General features: G+C 42.6%; 1 protein-coding gene across 4 annotated transcripts in view; it reads right to left on the bottom strand.

The window, feature by feature from the left end:
* Positions 1-1,539: 1,539 nt before the first annotated feature.
* Positions 1,540-23,741, bottom strand: part of LOC110975358 (neuromedin-B receptor-like) — a 36,706-nt gene continuing 14,504 nt past the window's right edge. For 2 of the 4 annotated variants that reach the window (XM_087132822.1, XM_087132823.1), the window contains 3 exons: positions 6,787-6,838; positions 4,624-5,754; positions 1,540-3,842 (listed from right to left, as the gene is read on the bottom strand). In XM_087132822.1, the coding sequence (XP_086988948.1) occupies positions 3,398-3,842; positions 4,624-5,288 (1,110 nt within the window). In that variant the 5' untranslated portion in view covers positions 5,289-5,754; positions 6,787-6,838 and the 3' untranslated portion in view covers positions 1,540-3,397. Of the gene's footprint in view, positions 3,843-4,623; positions 5,755-6,786; positions 6,839-20,376; positions 22,059-23,741 lie in introns of those variants that run through there. The other 2 variants (XM_087132824.1, XM_087132821.1) reach the window with 2 other exon arrangements.

Here is a 23,741-nt window from a genome sequence, read left to right as displayed (position 1 = left end):
GAAGCAACATTTTGGGTTTGACGAAATTAAACCTTCGTTTAAGCAATTTTTAAGTAAAGAATTCTTAAACTAACCGGGAAAATCTATAGTCACTTACTTTCATATTACATATCGTTATCATTGATTCCAGTATAATTTATTTAACTGTCTTTTACGCTACTGGAAATTTTTTGTACATTAAATCATGAATAATTTTAGAAGCCTTTCCTCAACACTGGAATTCAAAAGCGGTTCAGTTGTTGGCTGCTTCATCAAACCATAATCAATCCTTTCACATAAAGGTTTATGGAATATTTTGTTGTCTGTTTTAAACACAATTAGGCGGGCGGGTACGCAGGTACCCGGTCCCGTCGCGATGACCCCCCCCCATGTCAGAGAAATGAACGAAATTGCGTAATACAAGTCTTCTCCGTTAATCTCACCAAACCAACGTTCAGTTTCGCCACTGCTTATTCAGATTCGTGTCAATTTTTTCAATTCTGTCCAGTGGGATTCCTTCTTCCCCATCAGTGTGTTAAATTTCGTTTTCGGGCGCACTGGACTTTGGCTTTCTCATTTAGGTTCGTTCCTATGCTCGTCGAGCATTCAAAAGCACATAATTCACAATTCTTGAGTGTAATGGCTGCTGTCTTTTGTAATCGACGCAGCGATGCCTTTTTAACTGCGCCTGCTTTTCTTTGTTTCGTTATACTTTACACTTTGAGTGTTAAATTTATATGCTACTTTCTAATATTTATTAATTTACTGTTTATTTAATCAGGGTAGCCTCGTCAGTAAGACTTACGGCAATTAATGAGGGCCCTGAACATAAAAAACTAAGTACTATAATTATACAGTGTATGACCAGGTAAAACAACATTAACCAGAAAAAGTCTGCGAGTGCAACATAAACTGATAGGCCCTATGTACTTATTTTTATTCTACTAAAATAAATTCTTATAAAAATTCTATTTTTATTCTACTAAATCCTGCCACACATTTATTTTCTGTTTTATTTATTCAGGGTAGCCTCGTCAATAAGACTTACTGCTATTAATGAGGGCCCTGAACACAGAAACAAATTATTATATACAGGAATATAAAACAAAGAAAACAATTAGATTTCAATTAAAAATTTTACAAAAGTTAATCAAAATAAGAAAAGACAACAAATAGGCCCCGCCTAAACAAAAACAACTTTGTAAAACAGTTAAACATTGAGAAATAGAAAAAAAGTCAAAAATTGCAAGAATTGACACAGAATTTATTATGGTTGTCTTTCACTCTAAGTCGTTCTTCAACGTTCGGTTGCTCCCTGATCATTGTCTGGTTTAAATAATTTCTCTGTATCATTAATCTTTGTGTTCACTCTTGTCTCTTGAATTCATGAATCAAATCAGGGGATTTATGTTTTTTGTCTTCACTCTATGTACAAGAGCTGGTGGCATTATACTGTTTGCAATTATTCGGACGATGTCAAGTTAAGAGTTAAAGGGTAGCTGCAATCAATGTTTTTGATTACAAACCTGTAAAATGCACCTTTGTGCCTTAGTAAACCTTATTTTTAACTTTGGTTTCACTAATTCAAAGGATATGTCGGTTTTTATGCTGATGTGATTTCCATATTCATGAGCAAAATTGTGACGTCATCTCAGGAAGAAAACTAACTTAATATTCTATTGGTTTGTACACCAAAAAAAGTCCTGTGTTTTTGTAGACTTTCCTGGACTAAGTTTTCTCTTCTTAGCTGAGTGATTGTTGTTTATATGCATAGCAATAATAAACGACCAATCCCTCTCTCAGAAGTTTTTCAGTTAGTAAATTCTTGGTCCACGATTTGAACAGAAATACTTTGCACTGAACCATGTCTTCCCTAGATGACTTCACATTAACAGCGCCCTCAGTTTTCCTGGAAAACATAGATAATTTTGACTGTTTGAAAGTGTGCACTTTTCTGTGCATTTAACCAAATAGGTGTGTGTAAGAGTATTCATACATTGAAGAAAAGTACAAAGATGCAGAAAAATTATGCCAAAGAAAAAATTCATTGCAGCTAATTCAAATTATGAACCCAGAATTTCCTAATGATATTTCTGCGAAATCGAATGATGGTTTCTTATTGATGTGCACATAAACAACAATGGATCATATCAGCAAAGAACAGAAAACTTAGTCCAGGAAAATCTAAAAAAAACACAGGACTTTTTTGTGTACAAATCAATGTAACTGAGATGACATCAGTTTTGCTCATGAAAATGGAAATACTCATTAACATAAAAACAAAAAGGCATTAGGATACCCTGTGAAAAAGTGAAACCAAAATTGAAAATAATGTTTACTGAGGTACAAAGGTGCATTGCACATGTTTATAATCAAAAACATTGATTGCAGCTACCCTTTAAGGGTCACAGGCGTGCCGTACCGGTTCTAGCGATGGTGCTGCTAGAAACGGTAGGTTTGGCAGAGCTTGTTGCAGAGCACCTTCCATCCGTTTCAGAGTAAAAGATGGATTTCCATTCAGCAGACGTTCTAACTCGTCTCATATCTCTTGATTTACTGGAGTATTATGCGCTCCTCCAGTCGACAACTTATCGTGACAACCTGATACGGCCACTTATCGATCTGAAGAAAATTATTTCTCTTGATACCAAGTGTGCCAGCCATTTAGATGTACCGTATTCTGTTGCATTGCCCTCAGACGCGTTCACAGACCCCTCCATATCTGTAATGCTCACTTTTATGTATACAATAGGACCACGGGCCGCCCGTTTTTGGTGCAAAGTCAGTGAGCTGTAGGCCTATCATGATCCACAGTTGAAATATCACCATTATTTACAAATACGAATCAGAAAGAGTACAATATAGGAACGAAATTGAATTCACACACGTGAGAAACAGAAAGAGTACAATATAGGAACGAAATTGAATTCACACACGTGAGAAACGTTTGACTAAATCGAAGTCTTCATCAACCTCTTCCTAAGGCCTGTGATGAATAAAACAAAACGACTACTTGAATTCGAATGAACGTATTTCTCGAAAAAGAGTTCAGATAACGAAATTGAATGACTTCTTTTGAGTTAAGAATGCTTGTATGAAAGAGCATTCATTTTAAAACGAATTTAGATGGGTCTCGACGACTGCTGAAAAAGAACAGGAAAACATATGGACCATGTGAAACGAAGGCACTGGAATATGGTACTCTGAAACTCGGCCTCTTGTCTACCTCTACGACTCTGGCCTTGGCACTGGCCTTGTCACATGACTGCCGACAGACTGATATTTTCGAGGCTAAGCCTGAATCAGCCTGTAACTAATGCTGAATCTAAAAAATTCTCTCGAAGCAGACATCAGAAGTGACAGATTGTTAAATTTCTTTTTCTGCCAGTCTATTTACGGGTGTGGTTGTTTTCATCTTTCATGCGTTTGAGAGGCGAGAGAAGCTTGTACCAGCTCCGGTGGTCGTTCGTTGCTTGTCAGCTTTGCGGGATGTCGTCATTGTGCGCATGCTCAGACTGTCCCTTTTCCTGAGCGCGACTTTTTTACAGCCGCACGCGCGCGCAGTCAGGCAACGGACCAGGCAGGCTCGGTGCCGCGAGCTGATGCCGAAGAGGATCCAGGGATCCAGACCAGTGTTGATCACAGGCATGACGAAGCCGACGTAGCGCAAAATGTCTGTCCCGTGGGGGAACGGTTGAATAAGGAAGTCCTCTTGCGGTGTGAAATTGATCCAAAGGTAGTAGTAGAAATACGGGAACCAGCAGACAGCGAAGAAAATGGTGATGACGAGCACAGAGAAGGCAAGGCGCTTACGAACACGTACTTGCTTGGCCATGGCGTCGCCCATATACTCATTCTGAAAACTGATAAACACAAAAGGTTTTAGTCTTTGGGGCAAACGTTTAAATTCGTGCCTAATTATGATTAGACTCAAAGCAGAAATAAGGGAAATTTGTCCAATTCAAGAGCACCTCATTGTCTAAGAAAAGGTTTTAATCGAGGAGTATCATTTATATTATTAATATCAACCATTGCAATACTTTGGGCGAACTCAGCACCCTTTTTCTCTGCCTTGATAGAAAACCTAACCCTAGACTCATGGTGACATATAAAGGTGTCATCAATGATGATTACAGGTTTCGTCTGACATCGGTCTATATTTATGTTGCATTTGCGTCGACCGGTATCCAAGGTCTATCTTACGTTAATATGTTGCTTCTACGTGGTATCTGTCAATTATGCAATGTAATATTTTGGTAACACTGCAAGGGTGGATTTTGAAAGGGTGAAAATTTCTATATTTATATATTCGTGTGAAACTTCTCTCCCTCCAATTTGAAACTAGAGACCAGACGACTGAAATTTCCTTATTCCAATCGGGATTTCACTAGATTTCCCACTGAAAGTGGATTTTTTTCTAAACCTTCTTCAGTTTAAATTCAGAGTGATTTTAACTTTAAATCGTCAGGTCCCTAGTTTCAATCGTTGGGGACGAGTGATTAGATTAGACTAAGCCAAGTTTTAATCTGTAATGATTGAATGCCAAATAATTGCGCAAGATGAAGTTGGAAACCATCTGGCAGGACCGTAAAACCACGTTACAGGACAAGGTTGCCGTCCAACCATTAGCTAAAGTCCACCAACCTGTGCGTACTCCGGAACAGCGAAACAGCGATCCTCATATAGTAGATTCCCACGATGAATAATGGTATGAGATAGCCCACCAAGAAATGCACGCACTCGTAGGCCTTTGACAGAGTGGGATCGCTGGACGAATATCGGCACTGTTTCTCCTGCACATGAGCAAAGACCAAGGTTGGGACACTAACGGTAAGAGCAGCCAACCAAAGCGTGGACACGGCGCATCGGCTGCTGGACAACCAAGACATGACGGCTCCCCGGTGGCGCGCTTCCATCCCCCCGACGATAGCAGTGTGGCGCTCGCGGCTGAGGGCGGCAAGCGCGAAAACGCTGGCGTGCTGCGCCACGAAGGCCAGGTAGTTCTTGACCTTGCAGGCTGCCTCGTCCAGGTGCCAGTTCGGGTTGAGCTCGTGCCGGGTGTGGATGGGCGTGGTAATAAGGATGTAGAGCAGGTCGGCCACCGCCAGATTCAAAATGAGCACGTTGGGCAAGGTGCGCATGTGTCGGTGCCCCAGAATGGCGTACACCATACAGACATTGCCCACGAGACCGACTAGACTCAATATGACAACAAACACCGCAACGCCAAGTCTAAGAGGATGGGTTGTCGAATCCCCATGGGTGGTGTTTGTTAGGTTGTAAGAATAATATAAATAGGAGCCTTCCATTATGCGCTGTGAAAGGAACACTTAATATTTGCCCACAGAAACTTCAAAACACAAAATTTCAAAGGCCTTAAAAATATGTGTCTACCCACTGTCTAACTTTCAATTCGACAAATGTGAGCTGTTTGATTGTCTGAAAGACGTGTGGATAACACCGCGTCCGTGGTACCAAGATGCTTCATCTGCTGTTCAGACTTCACTTGTTCGATGTCTGAAATAGCGTAGTAGGTATACTGTATAAACGACCTGTCCTGAACGTACGGTACTTTTAAAAGTGTTGCGTCGTCAAGGCCAAAGAGCAGGCTTCAAAAACGGTAAAATCCCTGCAAGGCAGCAACATGTGTAGATCTCCACGATGTGGTGTCCAATCACTAAGCGGCTCGAGGACTTGTCTCCATCGATTGAATTTCCCCGTTGGCGAGGTTCTTCAGTGGTTCCCTTGTCGGTTGGCGTTATACTGATGGCTTACCTGGGAAGGGAACAACATAGTGCAGTGCATTACACTTCGCATTCGCATTATGCAAGTCGTCATAACTGAAAACAAGTTCACTCGAACTTTCTCTACAATGTGTTTATGCGGCCCAGCGAAGGTAGGTCCCGCAGAATCCTGGAGCAACCGGCATTTGGCATTATGTACCTGACACCTTATGTCGTTCTCTAAGTTGTGTTTTACTGTTGACGTCTGTCGAGTTACATCTTCTGTTAACATGAGCACCGTAATCTTTGCATTTTCTCAGTTGGTGTACGCATTTTAAAGGCATCCTACTTTGACTGTAACAGCTTTAACTCGCCACGCACAAGGCTTCGCTTTTATAAGTCACGGCACATGCATGCAACCCGGCCATAGGCCTATGGTTGACAGAGCGAAACGCGGTTAACGCAAGTCGCATGCACTCTACAGTTTTTGAACTGGCTACCCATCCCTAGCACGTATGTTCACTCCCATCCCTTTGTGCGCCACTAAGTTGAGAGACGGTTAGCGCATGCGCACTCGATCACTTTACTGTGGATTTTGAGCCAGGCAACCTCAGACATCGTTCCGACAATTCTTTCCATTGATAGAGACCATAATTTATTTCTTACAAAATACAAACAAATAAAATTCATGGAGATAAGTTAATAGCTAAAAATTGATAAGACAACATTATACCACCGTATTATATGAACCCAGTTGCACAAAATTTGAATCAAATTCCGAAAAGGTGATTAATTTGAAAGAAATTAAAACAATCAGATATGAAAGAAAATACATCCACGGTCTTTCCCATTTTAAAACCGCTTGTCCAGTTTAGCTACACAAACGAAATAAAGTGCCGTATGTATTAAGACCCGATAAAAACACTGGTAAAATTTGGAGTTATTGCGAATTGAATATCTTGCACGAGAATATTTTCTCCGTAGTAGTGCATGTATACGTGCCGACTACCAAACGAAAGAGAGCCAAAGTTCAAATGAATAAAACTATTAAAGGAATATCAATAGCTTAAACATAACATGGTACCTTTTTTCAAATACTCCTTCAATTACCAAGATATGCAGCATGCGTGGGAAAACTGGAGAGAAATGAAAAAATTTCGATTATAAATTACCCTTCTTTACGTTCTGAAATGTAACGTACATGTACATAGACATCTTTCACCCCATTTTCTCCGAAATGTCACTTATGATTAACAAGTAGTACATCACAAAATGAAATCTGAGGCCTGATTATATTTCTCTGCTATAAATTCAGAAAATCTTTACACAGTGCAGATGGATTTGGGTATAGTCGTTTACTGGCTGGCGTCGCCATTTTAACAAGTAACAGAAAGTGACTTTGCCAAATTTTAGCGCATGCTCACAAACTAAGTGGGAGGGATGGACATACGTGCCCTACCCCTCAGACAGTATTCAGTTCAAACTTCTTCTAGCACGATAATGTCAGATGTGGACTCGCACCAGTATAACTAAACAATCTTGACAGTCCAAAGACTTCAAACTTCATTCATCAGCATTCAATCTCATTTCACTTCAACCCGCCAAAGACCAACACACCAACTATGGCGAGTGGGCGAGTGGATACTCCTCTCATATCCAAGACTCGCCCTCGATATCTGCTCCGAGCGGGAACAAAAGAGGGCGGGGTTTTGAAATGAAATTGACTGTCCTTTGCACATATCACAAACCTGTGGTCCTTTGGTACGAACTCACTGCGTAGGCGTGCAAGTCTATGCACGTTTGGCACGGGGCACACTGAGTACGCAAAACGAAATATATGCTGGAATGTTATGTTCTTCGCGTGCACGCCGAACACAATGTATGCAAGAACCCGGTTGGAAAACTTTTTACTATCAGACTGTGTTTCTCTCGCCGGTGAGGGTGCACTTCAGCTCACGGTGGATAAGCCACAAGCATAATAAACGCATGGACTGGTCACGTCCCCGTCCCCTCAGGGAGCGGTAGGTAGCTGCGATTTAACGCGCGTGATTAGCCCTGTCAATTTGGGTGATGCTGAACGACGTTTAGGGCCAATTCATGTGGCGTGTCGAGACAGGATCACTCATTCTAACACGGATGCAGTACCACAGCCCACAGCTGTGGCACAGCCATGTTTCAGCTGACACTCCCAACGGCCCCCCTCTAGTGGCGGACAGCATTTTTGTTGGGTTTGTACCAGAGCGACCGTCACCGGGGAACAGTGGCCCCGGATTCTTTTATTTCAAAGAGTCCATGTAATACATACCTGTGCAAGGTTTTATATGAGCCAGCATGATTTCTAAAAAACAACAACAAAACCAAACAAAAAACAAAAAAGAATCATTTGTTGCGACAAAACGGACAGTTAAAAAGACGATAGGATAAAATGTATGAAGACAGTAAATCGTGGACTCAGTACTGTGCAACATCGGGTAATCGAGTTAGTAATGGCCCTCAGTCCCACAAAAGCCATTTTACCTCGTTCATCGAATCTGTTTTATAATGTTGGATGGGAGGGTATCAGACTATTTTAGAATTCATGTGAGGTACGCCTCCGATTATTTTTTTCCAAATCTGGCGTAAAACACTATTAAGTATGTATTAAGACGAATACGAAATTATTCTTTAGAATAGACAGGTAGCTTGCACTAATTTGACAGGAAATCTTATTTCATTCTTTCACTGATTCTTTCAAATTTCAAAAATGAAGAGTTAACTCACACTTTCGTTATGGCCTACCGTACTGTGAATCAGATCCACCATTAATTCCCGTTCAGCGATGATAGATTGCGCTGTAGATCTATGGATGAAAATATTGTATGTTGGCCAATCTAAATTGGCGCCTGTGAGATTCGATGATTCGCACGTTGGGCAGTGCAGCCTGGCATCAATATCATGCGATTTTCAGCAAAATCCAGAAATCTTTGCGTTGCAGATATATCAACCCAGCCAGGAGATGATTGGCAATTACCTCATCCCACAGCCCCAGGCTCCAATCTCAGCCGATAAGGTTTAAATAATATAACAAACTGCATTCATTTGGCGTCTAACGGGCGTTTCTAAGCATTTTTGACAGTTCAAGTAGGCGTGTCTTTAACTGAATTTTGAACGTACTTATCCCACAGACATAATTACAAACGTACAGTCTTGCGCGTACAACGGTTACCGTGATTTTGAAAAGTATCCCATGTACGTTCATGACCCGTATTGAATCCCACTATACAGGCAGAAACCAGTGAAATGGCTCTTGACTCAGGCAGGTGGACCCCAAAATAATCGATCAAGCTCAGATATTGTTGTTTGCCCCTCATATCCATACCGATTAGAATTTAAACACTTAAAAGTCCCTTCTGCTAACTCGTACACTATAGAAAACCATTTTCTGCCAATGTTTTGCCAGTCTTTGCTACGAAAATCGAAAGTAACAGTCAAAAGTTGAAAGTGAAGTCAACATTTCGTTACTTGTGAATAGCGACGAATATCTTGAAAGCTCTAATGAGAAAGTATCACGCAAGAAGAAAACCGTATGAATGCGAACAGAAAGCTTTCGTTTGTGCCTTTTAGTCGGGCAATCTGACGTCGTTGTACATATTGGTGCAATGCAGTAAAAGTAAACTCGTACCGAAACGCACTCGTATTCCAGGTGTGTGCGCGTGTACGTGCATGCCATGCCCCAAATCCGGACATCTCATTTTGGACCGTTGTCGATCGGACTCGGTGCGGAAATTTGAATCCGCATGAAAAACGAACCACATTTCAAACAAATGGCTCGAGTCAATCTTGAAGGAATGAGCTGATAGATACGAACGATTTACCAATCTTCCGGAAAGTATCACACATGATCCGAGGGGAATTCGACAAAAGTGTGAAAATTGGGCAATAAGGCCGTTTTCCAATACTCAACTTCGTCTCCGTCTCAGGTTTCGTTTCCAAAACCAATCTCCGATTGTGGGCCTGAAGTGTTTAAATTACATTGGATTACTGTAATTTTTGGCTCTCTTACATCTTATTTGATTCTTTGTGGCACTATTAGACTAATTACTGAGCTTACAGCTTTAAAGTCAGCTAGTGAAAAACAGTTGAAGCCAAAGACGGAGCCGAAGTTGAATATTGGAAAACGACCTAAGTAAGGTGAAAAACACAAAGAATAACGAAAATGGGTCCCAATGAAAAATGAAGTGATTTTTTTAAGAGATCAACTTTTTTGTTCATAAGAGTTAATAGTCTTTCATGTGGCATCAAAGTAATTTGAAAGAATTTGACATTTTCCACTTTCTTTGATTATTTTTCTTTCTTACCAGAAGCTGTTAAATATCACTATTTGATAGATTCTGGGAATCTATTCGCACACGAAGTCTTCAAGGGAAATGGCAGTACCAATCCCTCATATGGGTCACCATCGATATGCGAACTATAGTCTGCTAGAATAATTTTTCATTTCTGAATGTATAGCCGCCCGCCTCTATCCAAAATAGGCCCGCAATTTGGGATTTTTTTTGTGAAAAGAAATACCCCGAACTGGAAAATATCAGTCCCAAATTCTGGATTTATAGAAATATTTCTATGATACCTCCTGATCATGGTCTGCCTTATTGTAAAAATCCCTTGGGATCACAAAATGATAATGAGCTGGCGGGCAGAAATACAACAATTGGGTGGAATGCACCCCGCAACGCACGTACATTGCCTGTAACGGTTTACATATGCTCCCAAAATACGTTCGTCAAAATAATGTTTAAACTGCATTTTTTTGAATCCTTGTTGGCAAGATAAAGTAAATAGAGGATTTATTTTACCATCAAAAAATGGCTCCATATGAATTTCATGGCTGGAATTCTTCAACTGCAGCGCGTAAATTTCCTATTTGCTCTTTGCACGCTGCCGCCATGGGCAGGCGGAGCTTTGATCTGGCAGCGTTATAAGATAAATATAAACATATAGCCGGTTGAGTGACTACTGTGTGTGTTGCTTTTGTAATTTTGCGTGTGTTGCGTTCTTATGCCATGCGACTGGACAAAGCGATTGCACAAGCTGCCAATTCGAGGTTTTGCAGGCCTATGATGGCAGCGTGCAAGGAGCGAATACCTAGGGGAAAGGTCACCCATAGTTTTGATCTTAGTAAGACACCGCACTGGTCAAGAAATGTTAATGTAGTTTGAATACGATCTGATGCGCCATATGCAGCAAGGTATGAGACGGAGAGAACCCCTCTGCTTTGTGTCGGTCATTGTCTCGCAGGAATCTGGGGAATTCCTTTCAGACATCTTGGGGGGGGGGCTGTGTTAAGTAACAATAGTCTGGAATGTGTATAGGGATTGGACATGTTGGGGGGTACCCCTCAGTCTCATTTCTTGCTGGGTATATGATGCGCTATGCGTTTATTAGACTGGTTCCCCTCCTGTACGTAGACTCCAGACGTCATATAGACGTCTTCCGAACCATAAATGGTTAATTTATCTCAAATATAACACACTAGCCACCGATTTGAAATAAATTGCCGTAAAATGATGAATCAATGATAATAGGCTAATTGAAAAATAAATTGCCACACTGTAATCAACAGAAGCCCAACAAAGAATTGTGTTTTATTCGCCTACCTGCTGAAATATAATTCTTTTATCCTTGGAAACATAATTCACGTTAAAGCATTGCTACTGGCATGACAAGTTATCTTTTGGAGCGTAGACGTATTGTGGAAAATTTACCATGAATTGGCTCTATGTGTAGCACGCAACTGAGTACGCTGGTGACTTGTAATGATTGCCTATGTAGATAGAAGCTATACCAGGCAAGATATGGGACGGAGGGGGTACCCCCCTTACCTGTCCAATCCCTATACACACTCTAGACTATTGTTACCCATTAAACACATCCCCCCAGAAGTCTGTAAAGAATTTCTGAGTGATCAAACAATGACCAACACAAAGGCAGGGGGGGTTCTCTCTGTCCCATATCTCGCTCCAAATGATAGGAGCACTTCGACAAAGAGAAATCCAGGTTAATGCAATATCGCACCTGCGAGTCTTGAGGGAGAAATGAAAGCGCTGGCGAGGTACGTTAACTATGTACGCCAAAGCTGCCTGACGATATGTGACAAAGGGCGACGCCCCCTCTTTTGTGTATTTCATTTGTTGTAGGAATTTTTGGGAATTCCTTTCAGATTTTCGGGAGGGGGGGGTAGCAGGTAAAATTGTAGCTTTTGGGTGCAGTTACTTATTCAAGCCCCACTGAAAACGATATAAACTCGAAAAAGTTCAGTAATCAATAACATGCAAGCCGTCATAACAAATAAAGATTTAATAATTGTATTAAGTTTACTACTTTTCTCAGTACAATTTTAATTATGCAGACAACACAAAATCGCCCCGAAAAGTCATAGTTCCCAAGCCTGCACAGCAGGAGAATGCCATTTTTCAAACGGCATTCTCCTTTTTTTCTGCCACAGAGGACTATTTTTCAACCGCAATTTTATCAACTTTGCCCTCGTATGGAAGCCTCCAAACCCGTGGGGTTATCCTTGCCTATCAATCTCTCTACTTTTTTCAGCCAATATAAAACTCTTTTTTTTAATTAAGAATCCGCGTGGCGGAGCATTTAATGCTGATGATCTCGTCAGAAACTATCACTTGAATAGGTTTCGATATGTTGACACGAATCACTCCATACTCACTCGGGACTTACCTCCAGACTCCTTTCATTTGACTTTGTCAACCAAATCCTCCGCCAAATGCCATTAAAACTATATGATATCACGAAGTATTTTTAACAGGGTCAGTTTTGCATAGACAATTTTAATGGCGTGACGCACATGCACGTTTAATGTACCAGCGCATGCCCCGCATTTTGCTGTAATAGTCTGTTGTGTTTTTGAACCTGGTTATTTCTTGTAAATGACATAAAAAATACTCACAAATTCCACGTTTTTCTCCTTTATTTTCAGAAATACTTGATACATACAGCTAGGCTTAATTAGGGAGGTATGTGGTTTCACTTTCATTTTTTCAGGTTCTCAATCACACCGCTGCCAGACTGTTTGCACATGTGTACGCTACGCATGAAGGTTACACGATACTTCAACGGAGGTTGTTTGGTCTTGAAATCCATAAAAATGGCCATTTATAGGCCCCAAATGTTACTCTAGTATGGCTGTATTTACAGGCTGTCGTTTTGGTGCTGGTAGGCCTAAACTGGGAAACTAATAAAAGGATGCCAATTTCATTCTATTCAAAGGAATAAAAGAAATAAAATGTGAACAAAACTTAAAGGGTGGCTGCAATAAATTTTAAACCTACAAAACTCTAAAAAGCACCTTTCTGCCTCAATTAACCTCGTTTTCAACTTCTGTTTCTTGATTTCAAAGGGTATTTTAACGCTTTTTGGCTTTTGTGCTAATGACTTTTTCCACATTCATGAGAAAAACTGTGATGTTATTTCAGGAAGAAGCCTCAATGTTACACTGGTTTGTACACAAAAAGTTCTGGACTTCTGTAGATTTTCCTGGACTCAGTTTTCTCTTCTTTGCCGATTTATTGTTGTTCATGTGCATAGCAACAAGAAAATGTCAACCCTCTCTCAGAAATGTTTGCGCCCCGCAATGAGGGCAGGCGTAAGGCGAGCTTTAACAGACCGAAGACTGGGCAGCCCCCTGCAAATGGATGCAGGATCTGGTCGTCGTGGGATCCCCATGCGAACGGAATCCTCTTGTGGCCCAGTCAAGTGTGTGTGATTGGTGACTACGCTGTACCATTACCACCCTGTACAATTTCTTCGCGCTGGCTTACTCTCCGTCATTTCCTCTCCCTCCTTCTGTTCTTACCTCTTCTCTATGAAAATGCTCTATGGTGATGGGAACTGGGCGACGGGGACGGGTCTTGGATGAGACCGGAAGCCCTCAGCCTGGAGCCTGCACGCAGTCGGTACAAGATAATATGGCCATCGATGTGTTGGGATGGGGAACCTTCGGCATTATCTTGTGTCACTAAGCTGCCTCTTCAGGACCGCACAGCTTACCTCCCGTAGCGAAAGAGGGCACTAGAAAATGTGGCCTAACCACTGCCTGCTCTCCTAATCCAGACAGGATACCGCACTTGGAAAGGCATCGAACTCCCGCGGTCGAAACACTAGACGAATTATCAAGAAACCACTGAAAGTGGCATCCTGGAATGTCAGGACCCTCCTCGATCGTGACCCCAACACCGACAACGACACTGACGGACCACGACGAAGGATGGCCCTCGTGGCAGCGGAGCTGCGGCAGTATGGCGTGGACATCGCGGCCCTAAGCGAGACTCACTTCTGGGACACCGGCTCGCTGACTGAGGAGGGAGAACAGTTCACCTTCTGCTCGAGCGGCCGTCGTGCTGGCGAACCGTGCATGCATGGCGTGGGCTTTGCCGTAAACAATAGGCTCGTCAACTGCCTTACCGAGACTCCTACCGCTGTATGTGAGCACTTGATGATCCTGAGGCTGTTACTGCTGCATGCAAGCAACGTTCATCACCACTGCTCATACTCTCACCAGCGATGATCAAGACAAGGACATGTTCTACAAAGACCTGACCTCAACCCTCGCCGGCGTGCACAAAGATGACGAACCCGTCCTCCTCGGCGATTTCAATGCCAGAATGGAAACTGACGCTGCAGCGTGGGACGGAGTCAGCGGCAAGCATGGTGTGGGGAAAAGAACAACTACCGCCTTCGACTTCTGAGCCCCTGCTCAGAATTCGAGCCTGTCATCACTAACACGACTTTCAAGATGAAGAACAAATATAAGACTACCTGGCAACATCCGCGCTCTGGTCACTGGCACATCATTGATTATATAATCGTGAGGAGGAAGTGCCTACCAGGCGTGACTATCAAGCGTGTCATGAGGGGAGCTGAGTGTTGGACCGACCATCGTCTCGTATGAAAGTTGTCCCTCTCTGTTCTTTGTCCTGCTAGTCGTAATGCGTTCACCTAAAGACGACTGAACACTGCTGCACTAAGCTGTGACGCCACCCAAACCAGGTACGAGAAAGCAGTGACAGCTCGGCTCATGGACTTGAACGATCGCAATGCCGGGGAGATCGACCTAGAACTAGAAGTATGGTGGCACAATTAACATCCACAGTAGAGTCAAAGGTACTGCAGAGGAAACCATCGGCTTCCGTTGCAGGAAACACCGTGACAGGTTTGATGAGAGCCGGGATGACATTCAGCGTCTACTCACCGAGAAGAACAAAGCTAATATGATGCTCACCTTCGGAACCCATCGAGCGCTGCAGAGAAGGAGAAGCGGTTGAACTGGGAAGGGAAGCACAGGTTGACCTCCGGCAGATCGAAAATGATTGGTGGGAAGCAAGGGCAAGAGAGATTCAAGGCTCCGCAGATCAGAATGTCATGCACTCCTTTTACCACTCTATCAAACATACTGCTGGTCCAACTAATCGAGCGCTCATGCCTGTAAAGCCTACCAACGGCGTTCTGTTGCGTGCCAAAGAAGAAGTCTTGCAACGATGGGCCGAACATTTCTGCGACCTCCTCAATACCGGAAGACCAATCGACACTTCTGCACGGCAGGACCTTCTAGTTTTCCCAGGGGAGGACACTTTGAGTTGGAAGTGGCAGATGCGCTCAAATCACTCAAGAACAATAAGTCTCCATGCCCTGATGGCGTGCCTACTGAGTTTCTGAAGCATGGTGGTACTGCCCCTCAAGAAGCTCTGCTAGCGTATATCCAACGTGTTTGGGGGATCTCCCTGCTTTCCCACGCTAGCAAGATACTGACTAAAATTATGCTGAAACGACTAACGGCCCATGTAAGTGAACGAATCCTGCCCGAAGTGCAGTGCAGATTTCGGCTCAACTGGGGAACAGTCGACACGATGTCCGTTGCTCTGAAAGTCCATGAAAAATGCCGAGTACAAAGCCTAGACATGTACATGACATTTGAGGATCTGTCAAAAGCATTTTGACACCGTCAGTAGGGAGGTGCTATGGGAACTCCTGAGGTGCTATGACTGTCCGGTGAACTTCGTTTTGATGCTGCAGCAGTCCCACGACGGTATGAAGGCTCGTCTTGTGATTGACTCAGTATCAATAATCACCGATAAAACTGAGATACCGTTCCAACCCGGCGACAGAGACCCAGGCGACCCCCCGGAGTTGACTGTGGATGATGCCGCGCTTAAAGTTGTCTCTGAGTTCAGGTACCTGGGAGGCTTTCCCTCAAGTGACTGCTCTCTCGACTATGAGATCCACTACCGTATCAACCAAGTCAGCCGATCCTATGGGACGCTTCAGAAGCCGCGTCTTTTAGAATCACAACACCTGCCTGCAAGTTAAGGTTCGTGTTTGTAGAGCGGTGAGTCTCTCGGCCTTGATGTTCCCTACAGGATATGTTAGGGCTTACATGGTGTGACAAGGTGCCCCACGTTTACGATCCTGCAGCGCACCGACATCGCGAGCTTTGAGGCAATGTTGGTGCAGCGCCAGTTCCGGTGGACCGGCCATGTGATCCGCATGGAGGGCCAACAGCTGCCCAAGGCAGTGCTCTAGGGTGCACCCACATGAATACGTTAGAAATATGTCCGTCGAGCTCATTAATAAAAGTTATACACTCAAAATATTCTACACTAGAGAGTCCTGAGAGTCACGGAATTGGGAATTTACGAAATATGACACTAAACCTCTGGCCCGGACTCAGGGGTTACAATTCTGAGTCAGGGATCATTTCTAAATTTCTATCTGATAGGTTTCCGACAGAGCGTTCCGACTGATACGTTTACTATCAGCTGGTTATCAGGTAAAGTGCTTTCAAGTGGCCAATATTCTAACCGATAAATGCCTTACCCACAATTGATACACTTCATTACACCCATGGTAATGTAGTTTCAGCGGACCACCACCCCCTCCATTTTTCACTCAACACAAGTCACTGTTGATGGACATCCCATGCGCGGCTGGCATTAGATAATGACCCGTGTTCCTTTTTCTCAACACAAATCTGCTCTCCATCAGTATTCCTCAGTGACTTTATTTTCTAGTATGTTTTGCTGTGTTGCCACAAGCCTGTAATTCTTTACATTTGATGTAGGTCAGAGTCAAGTGCAGGAAGGAATTAAATCTAATGTGATATTGAAAAAAAATCCTTGCATAGTTGTTCAACAACTTCAAGTTAATAATTGCAACTTCAGCATTAATGTATTTTAAGTTAACCCCTCAAGGCAATATTTTGGAGCATCAAGATCTTCTTTTCTCCTAATGTGTGAGGTTATGTAGTTATTACATACATGTTCTGGTACATATTCATAATGGGTTGCACATATGTGGAATTGATCGACATCAACATTAGGTTATTCTCAAGTTTACTTCAATTGATACAGCACGAAATAAAAAAAAAAGGAAGAGAGGGAAAATATGGAAATGTTTTATTGAAGGATTATGAGTATTTCCCATATTTCAGAGAATGAAGTGTAGAGTCTACTGTAAATATGTTATACTAATGAAACTTACGCAAGTTCACGCATGCGTGGGCCTACAGTGAAATTTTAACATACACTCCTATACTGTATACAATCATGCGCAAGCCCGACACATCAAAGCAGATAATGTGCACAAAGGGAAGATATAATTATTACAACTGTCGGATATAAATTCTTATTTTTGGAAGCTGTCAATATTTCCAGAAATCACTGTCATAAATGGTACTTGTGTAGAACCAAAGTGTATATACATTTTAATAGCCATGTACATGTACATGTACACGTACATGAAAGCATTGCGAAAATGCTGTACAGTGTAGCGTTTTGTTTCTACAAAAAGTCCGTTTTGCCAAACATATTGGGAAAAATTTAACCTAAAAGATTCACAAAGAGTGGTTAAGTGAGAAAGTTCACTGTTTAACAGGTTTTTTTTTTTATAAAGTGAAAAATTGAAATGTCGATAAATGTCGATATTTTGTTTACGAAAAGACAAAAATGAATCAGGAGTAAATTGTTACGTACCCCGCCCATGATAAATAGTATGGCTGGAAAACATAAGTACATGGTTTGGGCATGAACATTACGTAGAAAAAAAGCTGATGTGACGTGAAAGTCAAGCCCAAAGCCAAATAAAACACCCCCTAATTAATTATTGTTGTACATGTATGTGGGGTAAGAAATCAAATTGTAAAATTAAGTATATATTGTAAACTCTCTAAAATTCAAAACCAGGCCCAGTGGTTACCACCAGCTTTCATCTGTCAACGGCCACCTAGCCACTTGTCCTCCAGGCCCCCAGGGCCCAAAGCCATCCCGCCCCCTTCATTCCATTGTAACGGTCTCATTTATCCGGCATGCTCGTACTTCCGGGCATTAACCGAACACTGCCGAGCGACCCGAACTAGCGTCCGAACGTAAGCGCAGTAAGTCCCGTTTTGTTCAATTTTATGGGTGTGCCGAGTTCCTAACAACCTCGACTACATGGGCTGCGTGCGCGTTCGAATTAAGATCGCTCAAGACATGTTGGGAAGCAGCGTATGGCGCTGCAATATAGTACCAATGAGAACGAAGTTGCGTATGTACATGCACCGTCAGTTGACCGTGGATACCTCTGCTACGTCCACACTTATGGTTTGCCATACATGTATAATGAATGCACCGCTCAGATTCTCGTGCGAAAGCGGCAAGGTCAAAAGAGTAATTCCCCAATCCCCCAGCCTTATCTGCGTAATTATTTCTTCGTGTGCCTAACACGGACGTATATAAAAAAAACCTGGACTTGCAACGCCTTTGTATGAAAAAGCAGCCAACCACAGGCCATTTTAACCCGCCGAATACAAATGCGTGGGTTGGCTCCCCTTTATTGACGTCAGGAAGAACAAAGGCGGGTATTGCTAGAAAAGCTTTGTATTCGGCTCGATTAAGGGCATTGTGAGTCCAGATTTTATTATACACGTCCGTGATGCCCATTGCCACTGCGTCCTCTAAATGCGGTACCACAGCGCACGATAATAGGAAAAATCAGCACGCTGCATAAATGAGCGTGTTTCGGCAACGTGCTCGTTCATCCGATGCGTTCTTCCGGAAATCCGAGCACGCCGGATAAATGAGACCGTTCCACCTGTACCATTCTAGAAACCAACCGATGGCCATAAGGAAAGTGACGGGGTGGTTAGCCGCCCATTGTTTATCGGTCAGATGGCCCTGTCCAGTAGTCAACGGATAGGAATTTTGAAAGGATGCATTCCAATTTGGATGCAATCTGGTCGGGAAGTGGCACTATTTAGCCGTTTTGCAGAGGTATGCATTTTCGACACGGCTACTTTTCCGAGCAGTAAAATTTCCTTCATTTTAAGGGTGTCTGCATTGGGTGAGAAATTCTCACAAGTTCATCGGTCAACCCACTAAAAACTTGAAAGGAAAATGAAAGAGGACATGTCGAATATCTTTTGCTGTCCAGCTTAGACACCTGTGAGAGTTGTATTTTAAAAATATCGTTGGTTTCTATAGGAATTTATATCTAGGGGTGCACTCTTTATGGCAAGCTTGCTAACGGCCGCCATCACCATGGCGCCCCCCAAGAAGCGTTCCAAGGACCAGCTCAAGGCCAACATGAAAGTCTACAACAATCAGTCCTGACTAGCTCGAAGCTCTCGCGCATGATTGGAGTGAGTGGCACCAAGTGTGCCACAGCGTTGTTCAAACTTTCGAACTAAAACGAAACAAAAAGCGACAAGAGAAAAGACAGAGAAGACACCAACAAGCAGCCCGCCCAGCATATCCAAATTGGATCTGTGCAGAGTGTGGCCGAAGCTCCGCCTCTCGCATCGGGCTCAACAGTCACCTGAGGGCTCACGCGAGGCGCCGGGATCAAGAGAGAGCCGTCGGCGTCAGACTCGACGGACAGCTTTAGGGGGAAGTATGGAACTACTATATAATTTGTAATTGGTTATTTAGATAATTTGTCTTTAGTTTTAACTCGGATGGAGTCTTTTTACAGGCATTCTTTTCTATCTACTGTGTGCCTGTCATGTATAAGCAATAGGCCTACTCATGGACGCATCAACGTGTATATTGTACGGGACATGAGTAGACATGTCTCTGGATGGAGAGAACTTTTGAAGGACGGTTCAAATCTGAAAAACATCAATCATTTTAAACCATTTACCATGTTCCACAACTTCTGCAAAGCCTCCCTTGATCTTCCTGAGATTTCTCCCACTCCCGCACTGGGCATCTTAACACACAATTTCGTCACACATTTGTCAGATAATATTAAGGTTGAATAAGGCAAGGTATCAAGCACGCATGCACGTAACGTTCAACGAGAAATATCTAGAACAGCTAGCATCCCATAATTTTTATATCAACCAATCAGAAGGCTTCATTTCAAAGACGCATGCGCTGTAAGACAAGTTTAATACCAATATCACGTAACACCGCTTCTTCTTTTCAATTTCACTGCCTCCGGGATTGTTCTACCCCTCCGTAACACCGAATTCCATTCCAAATGAATAATAAAAAAAGAATTTAACACCATAGTTTTTGCAGTGTTAAACTAACATGTCAGCTTTGCGTATTAATTGTGGCATACATATCTTATTGTTAATTATTCGTAAGTTGGAAACTGGCTGAAGGAAAATATAAGCAAATTCATATTTCCAACATACCGTTCAACAGTGATAGCGTGACTCGGCCGACTCATCGGAAGCCACTCAGAATGAGCTTCATCGCTCGCATGAGTGGTGTTTTCTGATAGGCTTATGTCGCACATATGCTTGGTTTTATGCTTGTTCACATTAGAAGTTACATAATGTTGCTGTTCCTCAATACGACAAATCGCTCTGGTGTCGGCAGCAAAGAAGGAAACTAGCCCCTGGGGGTAGCTACCAAGTTTCCTGTCACATAATCGGGTTACTGTGCGAACGCCGTTTTTTTTTTGAACGTTGATACCGTAATCAATTCGCAGGCGAATAGGCTATGCATCATAATCACGGGGTCCTTCTTGTCACATATCGTGCTTGGTATCGCCGTGTACTGTAGCTTGTACTGCGGCTGTAGAGCCGTTTGTCGTTTAGTCAAAGTATTTAAATTACCTGTACTATCATGTAGGGGAATTGCTTTTTGTGTGTGTATAAATATACATATGTGCATATGGCGGCGCTCACCTGTCCGGGCACGGTCTAAAAATAACTGTGAACATGTATTTGGGCAGGCTGCCAGGGGTCACAGGGTCATTGCAGGCAGTGAAGTGGACGAGGAAAAAGATTGTGGGACTTTGGGCGGGTGAGAGGGAAGAGCGCGGGATATTGGTGGTGGATGAAGGCAATAAAACGAAGGAAGACGGTGGAAGGCCAAAACAAAAGCTGTTGCGTGAACCCTATTATTTCCCTCACCGGAACTATTGCTGAAATAGCGATCATTGCAAGCTTTTTGCTACTATCACAACAAAAACACTGTATGGATGGAGTGTGGAATTTCATTGCAGCATAACGGTTGTTGCTTGTGTCCGTGGCCACTGGCGTCGTTAACGGTACATAGGTGCGTCGCGTTGCCGTGCCGTCGCATATGGACGCATCGTCGCCACAGTTCGACACTTTCCAGTGAAAAATATTAGCGGGGTAACCTTTCCAAATATCACCCTCAGGGTGGGTGTGAGGTTTTGCCCCAAGAAGTTCATTTGCCACATAACACTTAAAAAGGTCATACGTACACGTTTGTACCATCTGTAAGCTAAGTGCATGCTGAGTGTTTTTTCAATTTGCAGGCATGTTTAAAAACTGAATGAAAGTGTTAATTCTAATTTAAAATTGAACTGTGTTCTAACAACCATGATTAAAAAATAATGCTGGTAGGCAATATTGATGAATAAACATTTCTTGCTCTTCTAACCTTTTGACAAAAACATGGATGTCTTTAAACCTCGAACACAAGGAGGACGGACCTGTAGCACTAAAAATAATCAAATCTAATCTACTCGATTTAGGACCGCAAGAATTGTGATAATAATTCCAAGACTGGTGTTAATGAACTTACTTTTATCAAATAAAATCGCTCGACTAGACTCACCTTTCGAAAGAGTTTGCATTATAGCGAATGAATATTCACAAAGAGGTGTGTTGGGTCCATTTAAATGCAGTTCTTTTTAACTCCTTCGAGGCCCATAGAATTTTCTTGCCCTCCTCATCTTCGCGTTTCAATACCCGAGTACACTGTACCTTTCTGTCTTAGTACAAGCTGTTCTGTAAAGCAACCTGTTACAAATTCAGCTAAAAACCATTGCAAAAAAACTATACATGTATTACGTGTTCAATTTCCCCTTGCAACGCTTCTGCTGCACGGACCGTATCATGGGAACCAGTGGCAATCCAGCGGGGGGGGAGGGGAAAGGGAGCAAACCGCCCCCCCCCCATGGAGACATAGCTATTTGTCAAGGAATTGAAAGCGCCAGAATTTAAAACACTTCCCTGGCTGCCTTTGGGGTGGGGTGGAGATAGAATTTTATTGATGGAAAATTTGGGGCATTCATATTACGTTTGTCCGACCCAGCGGTCCCAGGACCCTTTCTAGAGGATCGTCACAACCGTCTACTATGCAGTGAAACCATCAAATAATAGCCCGAACTTAAATTTGCTATTGTATACTCGTAAGCCACCGGTGGCTCGATATGAAACCGATCTATTTTTTGCTGGAAGTAGTTTTATTGATCGAAAATAATTAACTGGAAACATGAATTTAAAATATTCATCATGCGTGATACTAGATAGGGTCATGTGCGGGCATTTTAATCTGATATTGAAATCTGTCCTTGAGGTATCTTCGTTTAATCGTTTTAATCATGATATGGACCCAACCATGCCGACGTAAGAGGACAAAAACTCATTTATAAATAGTGTCGGGGTTAACCTACGGTCGTATTTTTTGCCTACAAGGACTGATAAACTCCTAATGGTAGGCCATTAGCATAATGCCAAAATAATGATCTAATTAAAAGGCATGTCCGAAGGTTTCTAGTGGACATCATAATCCCGCATAAAAGGCTACAGGTGCTGCGCTGCGGGGAATTCGTACATATAGGGTGGAAAATTGCTTGTCTTATCGCAGCTGTTAAGTATTCGCGTTATTAAAGAGAAAGTACTGTAAATGGGATAACTATTTACAATTGCTTTGGCTAGAAATAAACTGGGTTTACTTAATTATTTAGTTACTTGACAATGGGATACTTTGAGACGCTTGGTGGAGACAAACATACCGGTCCAGTTCTGAGCCTGCGCGCGTTGTTCTGAGCATGTGTGCATAGTTCTGAGCACGCGCAATACCTTGAAACAATAGAGATTATAATCTCTATGTTGAGAAAGGACCAGCGCGCTATGTCACCAGCGTCTAAAAGTCTTCCATTAATGGTCAATTGTGGTTACTGATTTTGGGGAAGGGTCGTCGATTACCGGCAGCAAACATCCTGATACTGTAGCTACGTAGAAACACGGTGATAGGATGGACCATCGCTCCAGTCCTACTTTCACAATGTAAAAGAGCTCTAGTTTAAAAAAGGTCTCTTCCCTGACTGAGAGGATACTTCGTACGATCCATGGCGGGCGAGTGGCATTCCCCTGATCTTTTCTTGCCTTTTTTAAATTAACGGCAGTGTTCCGTGTGCTTACCGAGCTCAATTCTTACCATAATTCAATTTATGTGCTCAATTAATATTAGTTATCACACGAGCGCGAGTGGAACACAGATTCGGCCTCGTGGCATACGGGACACAGACGCACTATTCTTTGTTCAACGAGCGCAGGCGTGATAACAATTTATCTTCGAGCAAACTTGACGTGCAGTAAAGAAAGTAAAGGGGCCTATGCGCGCTTTATATAAAAAATATATTATACGGTACACAGCAAAAACAGTAACACCGATGTATATGTGTACCACAATTCTGTAAGTTTATTAGGGAGCATGGGAATTATTAATGTTTTAACTTATTTCAATAACAACAATAGGAACAGGATTACACTGAGAAAGTAAATTGTTAGAATTG

The sequence above is a fragment of the Acanthaster planci genome, linkage group LG02, assembly GCF_054643075.1.
Source record: "Acanthaster planci isolate LZ-2023a linkage group LG02, COTS_SCS, whole genome shotgun sequence".
Taxonomy (NCBI): Eukaryota; Metazoa; Echinodermata; class Asteroidea; order Valvatida; family Acanthasteridae; genus Acanthaster; species Acanthaster planci.
Note: the sequence above shows the minus strand (reverse complement) of the source record. Positions and strands in the feature narration are given on the sequence as shown.